This window comes from Orbicella franksi, chromosome 12 (assembly GCF_964199315.1).
Source record: "Orbicella franksi chromosome 12, jaOrbFran1.1, whole genome shotgun sequence".
NCBI lineage: Eukaryota > Metazoa > Cnidaria > Anthozoa > Scleractinia > Merulinidae > Orbicella > Orbicella franksi.
Window position 1 is genome coordinate 8,272,618 of NC_138156.1, and position 14,196 is coordinate 8,286,813.

Sequence of the window (14,196 nt, forward strand, 5' to 3'; positions counted from 1 at the left end):
GAGAGTTTTCTGAAGAAAAGGACTTTAAAATATATTGAAGGTATAAAAAAAAACTAAAACAAAGGAAAATCTGCCATTGCCTCTTCCAGAGTACTAGTGCCTAGGCCTCTCGCCAAACCGTTGATAACGAGGCAGATAAACAATGATTATGTTTTTTTCTGACGTAACGCAGCGCCAAAACAGCGTTTTGGTCATCAAAAATGATGTTCAAAGGAACATATGAAGAAACGACGATGGAAACGTGAAAAAAATTGAGTCCAAAAGCTACCCAGCTTACTCATCTTCAGTTTTGAAGATCCAGAAGAGCTTTTCATAGCTCTAAACGATGTCTGTGGACTCTGTTGGAAGACGAGTTTCTCGCGGTGGCGGGCTTGTTGTTCGACCTCAAGCTATCAGGTTTTTTAACCATTCGACAAAATGTTTTGGCTTGGTTTGTCGATTTATGAGTCCTTCAGTGTTTTATTAATGTTGATCTGGCCATTTTGTAGCGACAAGTCCTACGTGGAAAGTGTGGTGAGCTTTCTACATGATGTTGTACCGCAGGCAAGTTTACCTCTTTTGTTCGAACTAAAAAATTTGTATTTCCATAACGTCATCCTGTGTATGTCAGCGATTTCCACTATTTTTATCTTTTGTGCCTTTTCATTTTCAGTTTGCGTGATATTTTAGGTTGTTTGAAGCCTTTGAACTCGAAAAATTTTATAAACAACGTGAAAGACCCCTTCAATTGGGAAATCGATTCGAAATTCAGCTCAAAAACGTACGTGACTATTGTTAGGTGTGGTGAATAATTTTCTGTGCTGTACATTTTTCCTTTTAATGGCCTTGAAATTAACAACTCCTGCAGTTGTCATTTGCTACGGCAAACGTGAGCAAAGTTCATGTTTTGATTTGGCGCTGGAAACGTTTGTCATGGGCTAATAAGCATAAAGATGCCAGAGGTTTTACTGGAATATATTAGACCCTAGATTAATGTGTTTTGCGAAAACATTAATACATGTACAGCTGGAACATTAATTTTGTAAATTCTTTCCTGAATTCCACGGGAAAACATTCCTTTTTTAAGATCGTGTTTAACTGATACCATTCACAGTAATCTCAACACTGAAACAAGTAAAATTTCGACAGTATTTCTTCCTGGTAACACAAGCTGAGGTTATTAGGCTTAAACGTCATTGTGTTACGTGACAAAATATGGATAAAATTTCCTGCTGTATAATTACATAACTTGCCTATTTCTTTGTGTTTTTTCCAAGAAAGGCGTACTATACTTGCGTGATTTTACAAATTTTCTACAATACATGAATTAGGATGTCTTTAAATATTAAGTCAGTTTTAATCTATCTTATCTCTAAGTCAACAAATCAATTGGACTGTCGAAGTCTTAAAGAATAGTTTCAGCTGTAAGGAATAATTGTTTGCATGATTTTTAACATGACATGTTGTGCATATAATTAATATTTAACTACAAAAAACTAAAGGACCTCAATGTTCTGAACTGTTTTAATTTTTCTGTCAATCTGAATGACTTCTCTCCTTGTAGAACTCCGTGAAGTTCACTATTAACAAAAATGCAGCAAGCCAGGGGTTTCATTAATGTTTTCAGCAGGACGGCAACTGGTTTTCGCAAGCAGGCAAAACTATTTAAACTGAACTTCTTTATAAAAAACTGTCTACTAGATGGTGATATCAGCCGCACAAAATTGTCCTCACAGCTGGTCAGAGACCATATTTAAAACATATTAAATATATATTTTTATATTTCTTTGCATGAAACCCGAAATGAGACTTTCACAGCTATATATGGGCTACATTTGATGGTGTTTTGCCCAGAACACCCCAAGTGAGACAAAAATCCAAAATTTACATTCCTAAACGAGACGATAAGCATCCCCACCCCTTTCATGTGCAAATCCCCCCCCCCCCCACCCCCAGGTGAATTTGCCCAGTACCTGGCCCTTAATGAAACCCCAGGCCTGGCAAGCTCAAGTCTTTTATCCAAGAAGAGGTCCCTTCAATTTTCAAGGTTGAATCAACATATAGATTCTTCTTACAGCACTAACAGATTATCAAGGAGATGAGTGATGAGAGTACAGAAACTCATCAACAGTCTGTCAAAGGCTGGGATTATTGCCCTGATGTGTCATCTGGAAAGTACAAGACAGTCTGGATTTTTATATTTTGAGAGATCTGTCTCAGTAGTGTTTTTGATAGTTTTTTCTTTGAAAGGTTTGATGTGGTACTGATTAGAATTAAGTCGTTAATATGTTGCCTAAATTAAAATTTTAATAACTTAAAAACAAAAGATCTGTTTGTTTACACTCAGGCTGTGACAGGGGGCCAGAAGCAGGAAGATAAAGAGAGAGTGTTGTGGGTGAAGTTTGAGGAAGCAGACATCAATGGTAAGAGAAGTGTTCAAAATACATAATAATGACTTAATGTTGACAAGAAAGAAGATGGTAAAAGGATATTTTGAACCACACTTTTTTTCAACAAATCAGTGTTATATTTTAGAACAGCTACATGTACTGCAATGGCCCACTGTATGAGTTGATGTGCTTGTCAGATGAGTATGTTGTATGAGAAACATGTCTTAATTAATTTATTCTTTTTCACACCTTTACGTTTAGTGTAAATTGCCTTTTCCATTGCATTCTTCACTTGATAGTGGTGCCAAGATAACACCGAAATATTCTTTTTTTTTTTGCTTATTTTCATAGTCAACTGTATTTTCCTAATTTATCTAAAATGTGATACGAGAACAAAATTTGTTGATCATAATTCAGTGTTCACAGTTACTGTATAACTTGTATTTAAATTTTTTATTTGTAATTCTACATCAAAAGAAATATTTTCCATTTCTTATTACATGGCATATTAAAAACTACCCTGGTTCATTTTGAATAAACATTTCACTTTTAATATTTAATAAATGATATGGAAATGACAAATTCTGATTTATATATATATCATTAGGCCCTCAACCATGTATTGAGGTAAAATAAAATAACATTAGGTCCCTCTCAACATGCCCTGATGGGTGGTGATATTAAACTTTAATATTGGAGTTTTAATTGAGTTAACTCCATGGTTTCTAATATATTTTTTTACCAATACAGATAGCACACTTCACCAGGAGGAGATTTCATCTGGAGTGGCATTGCCATTAGTGTTGATTCTTGGTTACATCAATGGATTTCATGTGTGGACCATCCCAGTAAGTGTAAATAATACTTAAGAGCTTAGGAACCATTGCTGAAGTTAACTACATCACTAAGTAAATAAATATGGTTGGCTGAAGAGAAAGCATACTGAACTATTACATCAGGATGAGTAGTGTTTGGCAGCAAGATTTAATGGGTTCATACTCCTGCAGAGTTAACACTCAGGACCCAAATCATGCACAAAAATGTTCAGATGCAAGACTGGTGTTTGTGGCTTGAAAAGGAGAGAGATTTCTCCACATATTCACTGTCTTCTATATACAGCTCATGTATGCCCTCTTGCCGTTTGCTGCCAAGGAAATCTGGGACAAGTGTACAAATAACATTTCTAAAATCAGCTACACTATCTTCAAGAAGCTATATTTAATTTGTTCTATAAGGTACAAGTATTAATAGCTCACAATATAGATCTGTAAGTAGTTTAAAACTCAGTATTTTTTCAGTAGGATTGATTGTATCAAAATATCAGTTTAATTAGTTAACATGTAATGCTCTGATTTTGTTGCAGTCAACTGGCGAAGCACAGGAGGTGTTATCTCTTCGTCAGGGTCCCGTGAGGCTGGTGCGCTTGCTCAAGACCCCACTGGAAGGTACATGTACAGGCTAAAAATCATTCTGTTAGTCTCCTGAGTGACAGGAATATATTGTTAGTGTTTAAATTGTCATTAAGAAACTTTAAACTCATGCACCCTAGACTAATCCCCAGCACATTGTCTTCTTGCCATAGCTAACAATGTACTGGTAGTCATTCATACATTTGGGTGCAACATGCTCTAGAGATAAAGATATTTAGCTCGAGGCCCTGGGCAAGGTTGTACTGAGACTTGATGACCCAGAATCCAAGACCCTCACATGTCTGCATCTCTCATACTCATTACTGATAAATACCAGTATTTATTATATGTCTATCTCTGTAATTGGCCAAGATGAACCAAATCCTGTTCTTTGGCCAGCCCACTCAGGGCTGTCTGCTGATACACACACACAAACTGGTGTTCTTTATGCCATATAATAAATGGTTTATTCACTGAGCTTACTGAGAAAAATTTGCTGGATATTGGCCTCAGTCTTTTGTTATATCATTATAGACCTTGGGTCCGATATCCAGCCATTTGGCCTCACGCTTGGTTAATAACCCATAAATATCACTGACACTTTTTTGTTATACACCCATACTGGCTGGTCGTTACTTATAATTTATGATAATTATTGGTCTCTGAAGACATGATTAATCATCACAGTTATTTACACAACTTAGACAGCTGTGAAATTAAAGCCTGAAAAAATTCAGGCTATAACAGGATTTGAACCCTTGATGTAATGTCACAGCTGCTTACCAGTAAGTTGTGTATATAACTGCTATGATCAATCATATCTTCATATCTTTCTCTATAGTTCAAATATATGATCTTTCATATATTCACTTCTATTATTGGTCTCTTTCTGTTTTAATATTTAGCTGCAAAGTCAAAGGATGAGCATGCAGATGCAAGACCTCTCTTTGCTGTATGTGATGCTGCAAGGTCAGAAGTAAAAGAATTTGCCTGTTCAGTGAGCTGTGTCAGTAGCTGCAGTAACTGTAGAAAGCTAATTTGAGTCTTGGGTCACAACCCTTTAAACTGGAAAATTTCGAACTTCTTTCTTTTACTCAATTTGTATGATGTCAAATGCCAAGCCTACCTGAAACTGTTATGAACTGAACTTCTCAAACTCATTAGTAATTCATCAAGTTTAAACAAAGGAAATCATGACCGTGACGGTGGTTGGATATCTGATCTCATTTAGCATAGATTTTTTACAATCTCACTTCTCCGTTCTCTCCTTAGTGTTAGGTTCAATAGAGAAGATATATCAAACACTCAAGACAGTGTTTGACCACTTTTCCAAACACCTCAAAGTTCGTCAAAACTACTTTGACACTGCATGTTGTATTTTCATTCTCTTCTCAGTGTTTGGAAATGTGGTCAAACACAGTCTTAAGTGTTTAATATATTGCAACTAAAACCATATTTCCACTGTATGGACGGGAGAGGTGGGTTGCACTATTAAAGCACTCTTTGACCTTGTTCTTTGAATGTTATAGTTAAGATCCTTATCAATTTCCTTCAGAATCTCTGCAAAGTCAAGGATCTTTGAAGGATCCGTATCCACATCCTCCAGGATCCTTGGCAGATCTTGGAAGATCTTCAAAGATCCTGACAGATCCTGTGAGGTTTTTCACCATGGAAGAGTCAGACTTTTTTTTATGCATAGAACAAGATCAAGAATATGGAGATCAATGACAAAAAAATGTTTACTGAAGACTATTTAAGTGTTGATCAGTGATTGGTTTGCATGGCTTGTCTGGTTATATTATGTCCTTGTGTTTCCTCAGTCCCTCATTGCCATTCTCCACGGTCAATCTGTGGTCACTCAGCACTGGTGAACAGGTTCATTCCATTGCTTTTAAGTCTGAGGTTTATGATGTGCTGTGTAACAGAAGGTAATTATTATGATTTACGCTTTGATTTTTAGACATACTGTAGCATACACAAGCACACAGTTTATATACTGTAATCATTTTTCTGGCATAAGGTAGCAGATAAACCCGACATCTCACCAGTGTTTATGTCTTACTTTGATTTCTGTAAAATCCTGTTTACTGATACTCTATGATAGGCAATACCACTTCCCTTTTCCCTCAACACAATGTCAGGGCAGGTTTAGCTCTAACCCAGACCACCTTATCATGGAGTAATGCACTTAAAGTACTTCTATGTACAAATCAATCCATTAAGAGTGATAATTAGTTTTGCTATTTTCTACTAGGTTGATGGTTATAGCCCTACAAGAGAAGATAGCAGCTTTTGATGCATGCACCTTTAAGAGTTGTTTCTGCATCACTAGTGAGTATTTTAGTTAATAACAAAGAGTAGCTGGTACTTCTGTTCAGTGGTATTCATATGGTATTGCAGGCTCAGTGTACTTCGCAATTGTACTAGCATGTTCCAGCGTGGTGTTCCCTGGAACGTTTTGGTTGTAGGATTGACCAGTTTCCTGCACATCTTTGGTCTATTCATCGACATCTTTCTGCCCCCCTTCCCCTTCCCCTTGCCCTCCCCCTCGCCACTGTTAACTCAGTGTGATGGGTGCCTGGAAGACTGCGTGGGGGCTCGTGGCTGGGTTGCGGGGATTGCCAGCCATGGGAGCATTATTCTGACTAGGGCTGGTCACGGTGGAGGCCCCTGGATATCCCAGGCACCTATCTTCCACAGAGCATGATGCAGTTGTTAACTGTAAGAATATATATTTGAAGTCAAATATATTTTTTGTCAGAATATATATTTGAAGTCAGATATATTTTGCTCTTTGATCCTCATCATAACTACACTAACTAAGTTGACTGTAAATATTGCTTTTAGCTGAGCTAAAGAACAAAATCATTTACTACTTTTTACCTATTAAACTTGACTACAACAGTCCATTAGCTAATAGGTACAGCATGATAAGTAATTTTGGTATACCTTTTCATACTAGGTTGTTACCCAGGCCCAAGCCCTAACCTCAATCCATTGGCACTGGGAACCAGATGGCTGGCATATGCAGATTGCAAGGTACACCCTATCTGCAAATGTTCACCTTTGTTGTGTGATATCTAAATCTTTTCCCACTGCTGTTACAAGCTAGTAATATGAACATATAACTAAGATTGCGTATTTAATGATTGGCTTGTTTTGCCAGCTTGTACCTAACCATCAATCCTGCGGAGGAGTGTGTGGGGACAATTCTCAATCATACACGGCCACAGTCATCAATGCAGCTAAGGTATGTCCAGATGTCTGTTACATTAGAATTATGTTTGCAGTGTGTCAGTAACAGGTCTGTATCCACAGACATCATGCATGTTTGCATTCAGATCATATTATGCAATCCCCTAAGTCCAATGTCATTTACTTGAACCAATATAGCAGTTTTCAATTGAGTGTCAAAAAATCAAAACCAAAGTATTACTCTGGCCAGTCACAAAGAGCACATTGACAATCTAGTGAACCAATCAAAACTCAAACCAAGTACATGTAGCTGGCATAAGGCACAAAAAAAGTGTTTGCTGAGTGAGTTGCAATTGGTTGTGGTTTTAATTACTTCAGATTGGATAAGAAAGTGGCACAAGATTATTCAACCAATTGCAGTGTAGTAATGCAAAACCAGAGAAAATGCAAATGCCAAACTGATTGTTTTATATTTCACTTTCAGACACTAACCAGAGGCCTGACTATGTTTGGTGAGAACTTTTGTTATAAATCTGAGTGTTTTACATAACTGAGTAACTAGTATGCCAGAATTTTAAAAGTCATTTTTGAGAAATTTTCATCATAGTAGATGTCTTTTAAATTATATTTTCAGGAGAGACAGTGGGTCGGTGGACAGGAACAGAAGTCACACATGATTATTCAACCCAGGTGGGCTCTGTGAGTATGATATAAAAAGGTCTTATTCCAGGGAGTGCACTGTGTTGTAAAACTACATTTGAAACTTTCACCTCAAGTGTTACAACTGTTTTTTCATCGACTTACTTTGTGTTCTATCAGATTATGAGTTTCTGGGTGTAATAATAATAATACAACTTGTGTTTTTTTTCCTCAGAAGAAGTCTGTGATTAGACCAGGAGTCGTCACGATTATAGACACACTGAAAATTGGCAATGGAGAGGTACAGTAGACAAAGTCTTCTTTTTTCTCACTCACTGGAGTGGAGTGAGCTATTTTAATTTATACTCTCTTGAATGTTTATCATTCATTTTCAACTAATCAGAACATAAAATTGTTTGGAAGTCAGTCGCCTCAAAACAGCCTCCCTAAATTAAATCTATTTTGTTGTTGTAATTGTATGCATTCATGCAGTGTAAGTTTGTTTTTTGATTGCAGTTCTGTGTACAGGAGGACGACCATGAGGGTTCTGGTATAGTGGCCCATTTTCCTGCCCATGCTGGACAGCCCCTGTCTTGTATGTCCTTTGACCCTAGGTATGCAACTTTTCGTCGAGGCAAACCTTTTGAAAGTTATTGTAGGTTTGAAAAGTTGTACCTTTTTTGTTTATACCAGGTTAGGAGAACTCCCACCTATAAATTCGTACGGAAAATGTTTAGTCGATGCATAAAATCCCTGTAAATAAGCGACTTAATATTTGCCTCAAAACTGAGGAATTTCAACCAGATAAGAGATAAAGTTCTAACCTAGACAAACTTTGTGGGGCTTTGACATTGATTAAAAAGACTAAAAATGCTTGGTTTTCCTTCCAAAGTTACAATAAAGTTTCAAACGTTGCTAGCTGTGAATGGGTCTTGAGTGTCGTTATTTTGTAGGTATTCCTCAGCAGTAATACTCACTCATGTTTATATTTTTCAGTGGTTCTTTACTGTTGACTGCCGACGTTCTTGGAAACGACTTCCACGTGTATCATGTTCTTCCACACCCCATATGCCCTTCATTAAGCGCTGTCCACCATCTGTACACCCTCCACAGAGGGGACACGACTGCCACTGTAAGTTTAATCTTCGTTTAGCATATAAATAACTGAGAACAAGTAACCATAGAGTGACCATGTTTTCTCGTGGTGTTTCTCTCTGAAGTCCTCGTCTGAAGTATAAATTGTTGCGTCTTGCCGCTGACTCTGTCGGTCACGTGCACACTCTGATCCGGCAATTTAATTTTCAAACAACATTTAACATTCATTTGCAGGTTCATGGAATGTCGTTTTCGTTTGATAGTCGATGGGTGGCCGTCTCTACTGTACGTGGCACGGTACATGTATTTCCCATCACTCCGTATGGGGGTACGTAAAAACACCATAGTTAACGAAAGTAAGACCCTCTAAGCCCATAAAGGCAACTTGCATTCAATGGCCAAAGCGAAATTAAATGGTTTCTAATTTGGTAGATTTGTCTTTTTTTGTGGTAAAGTTTTTTTGCTTTGTTTTTTTTTTTATTGATTGTCACACACACTGGTTACAATAATTATACAGCTACTCACACTACTTACAAAGCTAATACAGTTGCTTACACTACTTACAATACTTCGTATTCAATATGATTACTACTTCCGCCACTTACAATACTATGACCTACGATCACTTACGCTACTTACAGTACAATACGCTAACTCATGTTGCTTACAATACTAACACTTAAACAATTTACACTGCAATACGATTACTTACGCCACTTGCAATATGAATACTTTCACTACTTAAATAACTTGTATTATTATACATTGAACTCTGTGTCTCTTCTGATCTGGCCGAAAGCGTACATCTCTGCAGATTATACAATAATCATGTCAAGGACACTCAAGGTCACGGGTAATCATGTCAAGTTCGCGCGCTTTGTGTTGCTTGCCGTCAGTGAAGAAGCAAAAACATGACTTAATTTTTTTCGTTCAATGTATAGTAAAACAATTATTAGATTCGGTTTTTGTGATATCCAGAATAATCAAGGTCTCGGTAAGGGTTATTTGCCTCAGCCTTCGGCTTCGGCCGATAACCCCTACCTCGACCTTGATTATTCTGGATATCACAAAAACCTCATCCAATAATTGTTTAGTATAATTTGATTCCTTTCAATTAAAGTTCGAAGCAACTGATTTCTGAGGTCTTTTTCCAGCATCCGTATGGCATCGGCATCAGCCTCGGCGCAAAAAGTTACCGATCTTTATTGACCAATCAGACATCAGTACGAGTGCGCGGAAAATTGTCGCGTCAGCTTTACGAAGGCTAAAAGTTTCTTTTTCCTTGTAGGTTCCATAACAGTTCGTACCCACTCCTCCCGCCGCGTGGTCAACCGAAGCAGTCGGTTCCACACCAGCGCTGGATTAGACGACCTGGATCAAGCGACTACATCATCAGGTCGACACAGTCCCTGCAACGGCACAGGACCCAACCCCTCGTGCTCACCAAACGGAAGCCCACACAACTCCACAGCGGCACCAGTGGCAAGGGAATCTTTGACTTTCGCTTCAACCAGCAATAATGGTTTAGCAAATCCCCGCCTCCCTCCCCTGCCGCATTCCTACCTGGTACATCCCTTTGCGCAGATAAGGACCCCGGATGGCCCACGATGCGGCGGACCTTGCTGCACTGGCTCGGCCCAGCACTCCAACAAGTGTAATGGTCGAGTAGGACTGGAGTATTCAATGGGTGCGGCAATGACGTTTGCCCCGTCTAGGGGATGGTTAGGAGGAAGTCCCAACACCGCCAGAGCAGGTTAGACATCATCACGCTTGCTTGATTTGGCATAGCATCTAAAGTGTCGATTTGGTAATTGTTATGGCAAACATAGAATCTAAGGGCACAATTGAAACTCCTAAAATAACAATTATGAGACGTTAGTTTAAGGTACGTTAACAGGGGCAAAACTACGAAATTTAAGAGCTTTCTCATTGTAAAATCTGTGGATGAAACCCTAGTGTGTGGTCATTGGAAGAAGCTGTTGAGCAATATTTTTCTCTTAGCCTTTTGCAAAATGAAGTTTATCAAAATTGAGAAAATCTGGTCGTTCAACCTGCCAACATGATTGGTTAATATCAGTAACCAATTATCGTATCTGTATTTTTCTTTTGTTTGTTTTCCGTAGAACCTCTGAGGTCTTCAGCTGTTGACTCGCTCTTTGTACTGGACCTTCACGGCAGCTTGACTGAGTACGTGCTGGAACCACAGGGGGTTAAAACCGTGCCACAGAGTGATGACACCCCCCTGGAGCTTATCACTACAGCAAGAGCTCAGTGGACTCTGACGAGGTATAACAGGATCAAATCTATCCAGTAGCTTTATGCAAATCCCCCTTACTATATTTGATATTGCAACACAAAACAAAAGAATTACGGCTGACCAATCAGATCAGACGTGCTTGTTTTGTCAACCAATTAGCGGGAAAGCCAAAACCAATTGTAACTTGGTTTACGCGTTTTTGGCGCCAGCTGCACACTTTCTTTCAAGTTTTGATTGGTTCAGCTCCTTATCTGCGTTGGTTCTGAATGGCCAGAGGTTACAACTTTCAATTGGTTTTGGGTTTAAGATGGCCTATTTTTTTCCATGGAGACAATTTGCTCGCTTTACTCCTGGTGTCTGTGCTTACCATTGTGTTTGTGGTTCTTTTAGGTGCACAGCATGGCCTGAAAGCAAGAGTCCCGTCATCAAAGATCTTTCTTTGTTGCTGGGGCGTCCAAAAGCGACCCCGAGTGAACTTGCAAAGCGCACCGAGAAACAAGGTGAAAAGAACAACTCTTCTTTCCTGACGTTCGTTTGTCCAGTCGTTAAACGAGAGTCCACACATCTTATAATGATGCTCAATTCAAGATGAACCTCCACTTTCGTCAGGACTTTTAAGTGGGCTTTTAATCGAGCTGGCGTCTTATACCCAAAAAGATGTTTCAAAATGGCTAACGTAGACGCTATTCTCTGTTTGTTTTCTCCAGGAAAGAAAATTGGTATGGACAGCGAATCTCTCATTACCTACACCCCAAAAGAGGAACCGCACGTCGACGGCAGCAATTCCGACGATCAGTGGCTGGCGAACATAGATATGGAGACCCACGCGGCGCCTCACCGCCGGCTCTGGATGGGTCCTCAGTTCTCTTTCAAGACCTACCAACCGCCAGGCTCCTCATCAGCTTCGTCCACCAACAGCTTGGGGGACTTCAAGTCTGGGGGCTCAGGTAGCGGGGCCACTATTGCAGCTCACAGCAGGGACGGTCAGCCAATGGACTTCTACTCCGAAGAACTTGACTTGCAGAGCTTGAGGCTGCAGCCCGTCCGCTCCGATCCAGTTCCCACCCCGTCCGGTCGGTTCGCGTTCACTGGGTGCGCATCGCCAAATTTAGGGGGGAGCATGCCACTCATCGTTGACAACGGCCCGGGAAGCTTAACAGATCCTTGGCCAGGAATGAACAACGAGATGTTCGAAGATAAGGAGGAACAACTGGTGGAAACATTGGCCGATGCCATGAACGACAATGCAACGCTACCAGTGAAAAATGGCAAGAAACGAACCACTTCTATTAACGGAGAAAACCAGTTCCAATTTAAGTCGGATTGTTTGGTGGGAGGGGTGAACGCGTTCGCCTCGTATTCCCCCGCTGAAACAAGCCCCCTGTTCCCTCCCGATTGGTCCTAAGCACTAGAGGACGAATCGTCACTCTCTTACATGACGTTTCAAATGGAAGCTTCAACTCATGCAAGGAACGGTAATTTATGAATTTATGGGTTAACAGCTGTTAGCTGGTCTTAAACTAAACAGAAAAAAACTAATAAAGTGAAAATCAAATAACTTACCTTATTCCATGAGAAAGTCTGGCAACGTTCTTCTCAAGGAGGTAATCTCCTTTTCTTTCAAAAGCTAAAACAGCTAAATTGGAAGAATATTTAGAAAAACTTTTGACAAGCTGCTTAAGTATTGGTCGTTGAAAAGTGAGTCGATTTAACAAATCTTTTCCCACGCGGTAGTTATTTATATTAGCACTGAATATTTGCTTTTTAAATTGCATTTTGCCTGGTGCATTGCTTCGACAAGAAATTACCGATTTTTTTTATGGTACTGCGCGAGAACACATACCATGGACACGTGGACTAGTTTCTATATTTCTACTAAAACCTTTCAGGCGATGCTTTTTCTCGACATATTATTGTATGGGATGTAAAGGTGAATAAATAAAAAAATAAAAATATCAAAATATTGAAAATGTAAAAAAATGTATAAAATGCAAAAAGACTCAGGATTCTGTCCACTCTGTATATGAACAGTACAGATCTATTTATCAGCTGTAAATTGATGTATAGTTTTCAGCCACAAGTCGATTTTATGGTTAGTTGCTGTTCCTCTGATATGACTAAGGTATCTGAACAGTCATTGTGTGAATAGTGTTTATAAAAATCAAAGAACAAATGATCAATCTGTATTCTTAGGCCCTATAATGTTTATATCAATCCAAGAGCAATTGATCAGTCTGTACTTAGAATTGTATAATAATGTTAAAAAGCTGCGGTCTCTCTTTCTAGTTGTAAATAACAAGGGTTTTGTAATCTTTTCACGCTGAATTTTTGTGAAATGACTGACAGTAATTTCCTTGAAATGGTTACAAAGGGTTAATTTATAAACCAGTTATACAGTTACTGTAGATAAAAGCAGAATCCAAAAGAAAAAAAAAGATTGTCTTTATATTTTTAAATATATGCATGGGTGAAGAAACAATAAAACGTCATGTGAAACTTGATTGTGTTTTTTACGAATAGTAATGTTTTGTTTTACGGAAGATACTACCCCTTGCGTCCACATTACGCCGGAGAAATTTGTAAACCCATGTAATGTTTTCCGTCCACACTTCGCCGGAGAAATTTGAAAACGCAACTTTATTTCTACGGTTAGGCCTACGAAAACGCTCTTCAAAACGGAGGAATTTGAAAAAGGCCTGCCTTGCGTTCTATTGTGGACGGAAAACATTTTTAAAACAGTTTTTCGAAAACGATGGCGCAACGATGATCATGTGATTTCCTTCCAAAATCGTGAAAAATGGTGATTGTTGCGGTTTCAAATTCCTCCGGCGTGGTGTGGACGAAGCCTTAGCCTGCAGTCTGGATGGGTCATTGAATTTCCTCCTTTTGTGAGGGGCCGGGGGGGGGGGGGATGAATTAAGCCTGTGTAGCAAGCGCAGAAACGGAAGGGAGAAAGGGATTGGCCCTCTCCTTGCGCACAGTTCCTCTCTTCCTTCCTCTTCCTACGCCTGCAATGCATGCCAATGCAACCAAAACTAAGGTCAACCACGCTTTCATGTCTCCTTTTAACGCAGTGCCAAGCAGAGAAATGACGGCAATGAATAGCTGCGTGATGAAACGGTTCAAGCGGTGCACTGGGGACAAACGATTAGAAGCGGGCGAAAAACAACATAAACCGTAGTCGGAACGAATAATTCGTGCATGGGGTATAGCCGTCTTCTTGCGACGAAGA

At 39.3% G+C, this 14,196-nt stretch overlaps 1 protein-coding gene across 4 annotated transcripts; it reads left to right on the top strand.

Annotated features, from left to right (window-relative positions):
• The first annotated feature begins 173 nt into the window (after positions 1 to 173).
• On the top strand, positions 174 to 13,459 carry LOC145462799 (BCAS3 microtubule associated cell migration factor-like). 4 transcript variants are annotated; one of them, XM_081446410.1, is made up of 20 exons: positions 174 to 396; positions 489 to 543; positions 2,327 to 2,402; positions 3,120 to 3,217; positions 3,733 to 3,814; positions 4,684 to 4,747; positions 5,599 to 5,706; positions 6,033 to 6,109; positions 6,741 to 6,817; positions 6,945 to 7,028; positions 7,458 to 7,485; positions 7,608 to 7,672; positions 7,848 to 7,913; positions 8,129 to 8,226; positions 8,609 to 8,744; positions 8,942 to 9,035; positions 9,996 to 10,460; positions 10,831 to 10,993; positions 11,355 to 11,464; positions 11,672 to 13,459. In XM_081446410.1, exons 1-20 carry the CDS (start codon positions 326 to 328, stop codon positions 12,367 to 12,369), a joined length of 2,715 nt encoding a protein of 904 aa, XP_081302536.1. In that variant the 5' UTR covers positions 174 to 325; the 3' UTR covers positions 12,370 to 13,459. The 4 variants fall into 4 exon arrangements, with proteins under 4 accessions (XP_081302536.1, XP_081302537.1, XP_081302538.1 ...); XM_081446411.1 differs by having other exon boundaries at positions 7,851 to 7,913; XM_081446412.1 differs by having other exon boundaries at positions 7,608 to 7,663.
• The last annotated feature ends 737 nt before the right edge of the window (positions 13,460 to 14,196 follow it).

What these genes read in the sequence shown, in the direction of transcription:
- LOC145462799 (XM_081446410.1), top strand. Translation starts at nt 326, where the DNA reads ATGTCTGTGGACTCTGTTGGAAGACGAGTTTCTCGCGGTGGCGGGCTT. An exon ending in GCTCAAGACCCCACTGGAAG is followed by an intron (nt 3,815 to 4,683) that starts GTACATGTACAG and finishes TTTAATATTTAG; the next exon opens with CTGCAAAGTCAAAGGATGAG. An exon ending in TGAAAATTGGCAATGGAGAG is followed by an intron (nt 7,914 to 8,128) that starts GTACAGTAGACA and finishes TTTTGATTGCAG; the next exon opens with TTCTGTGTACAGGAGGACGA.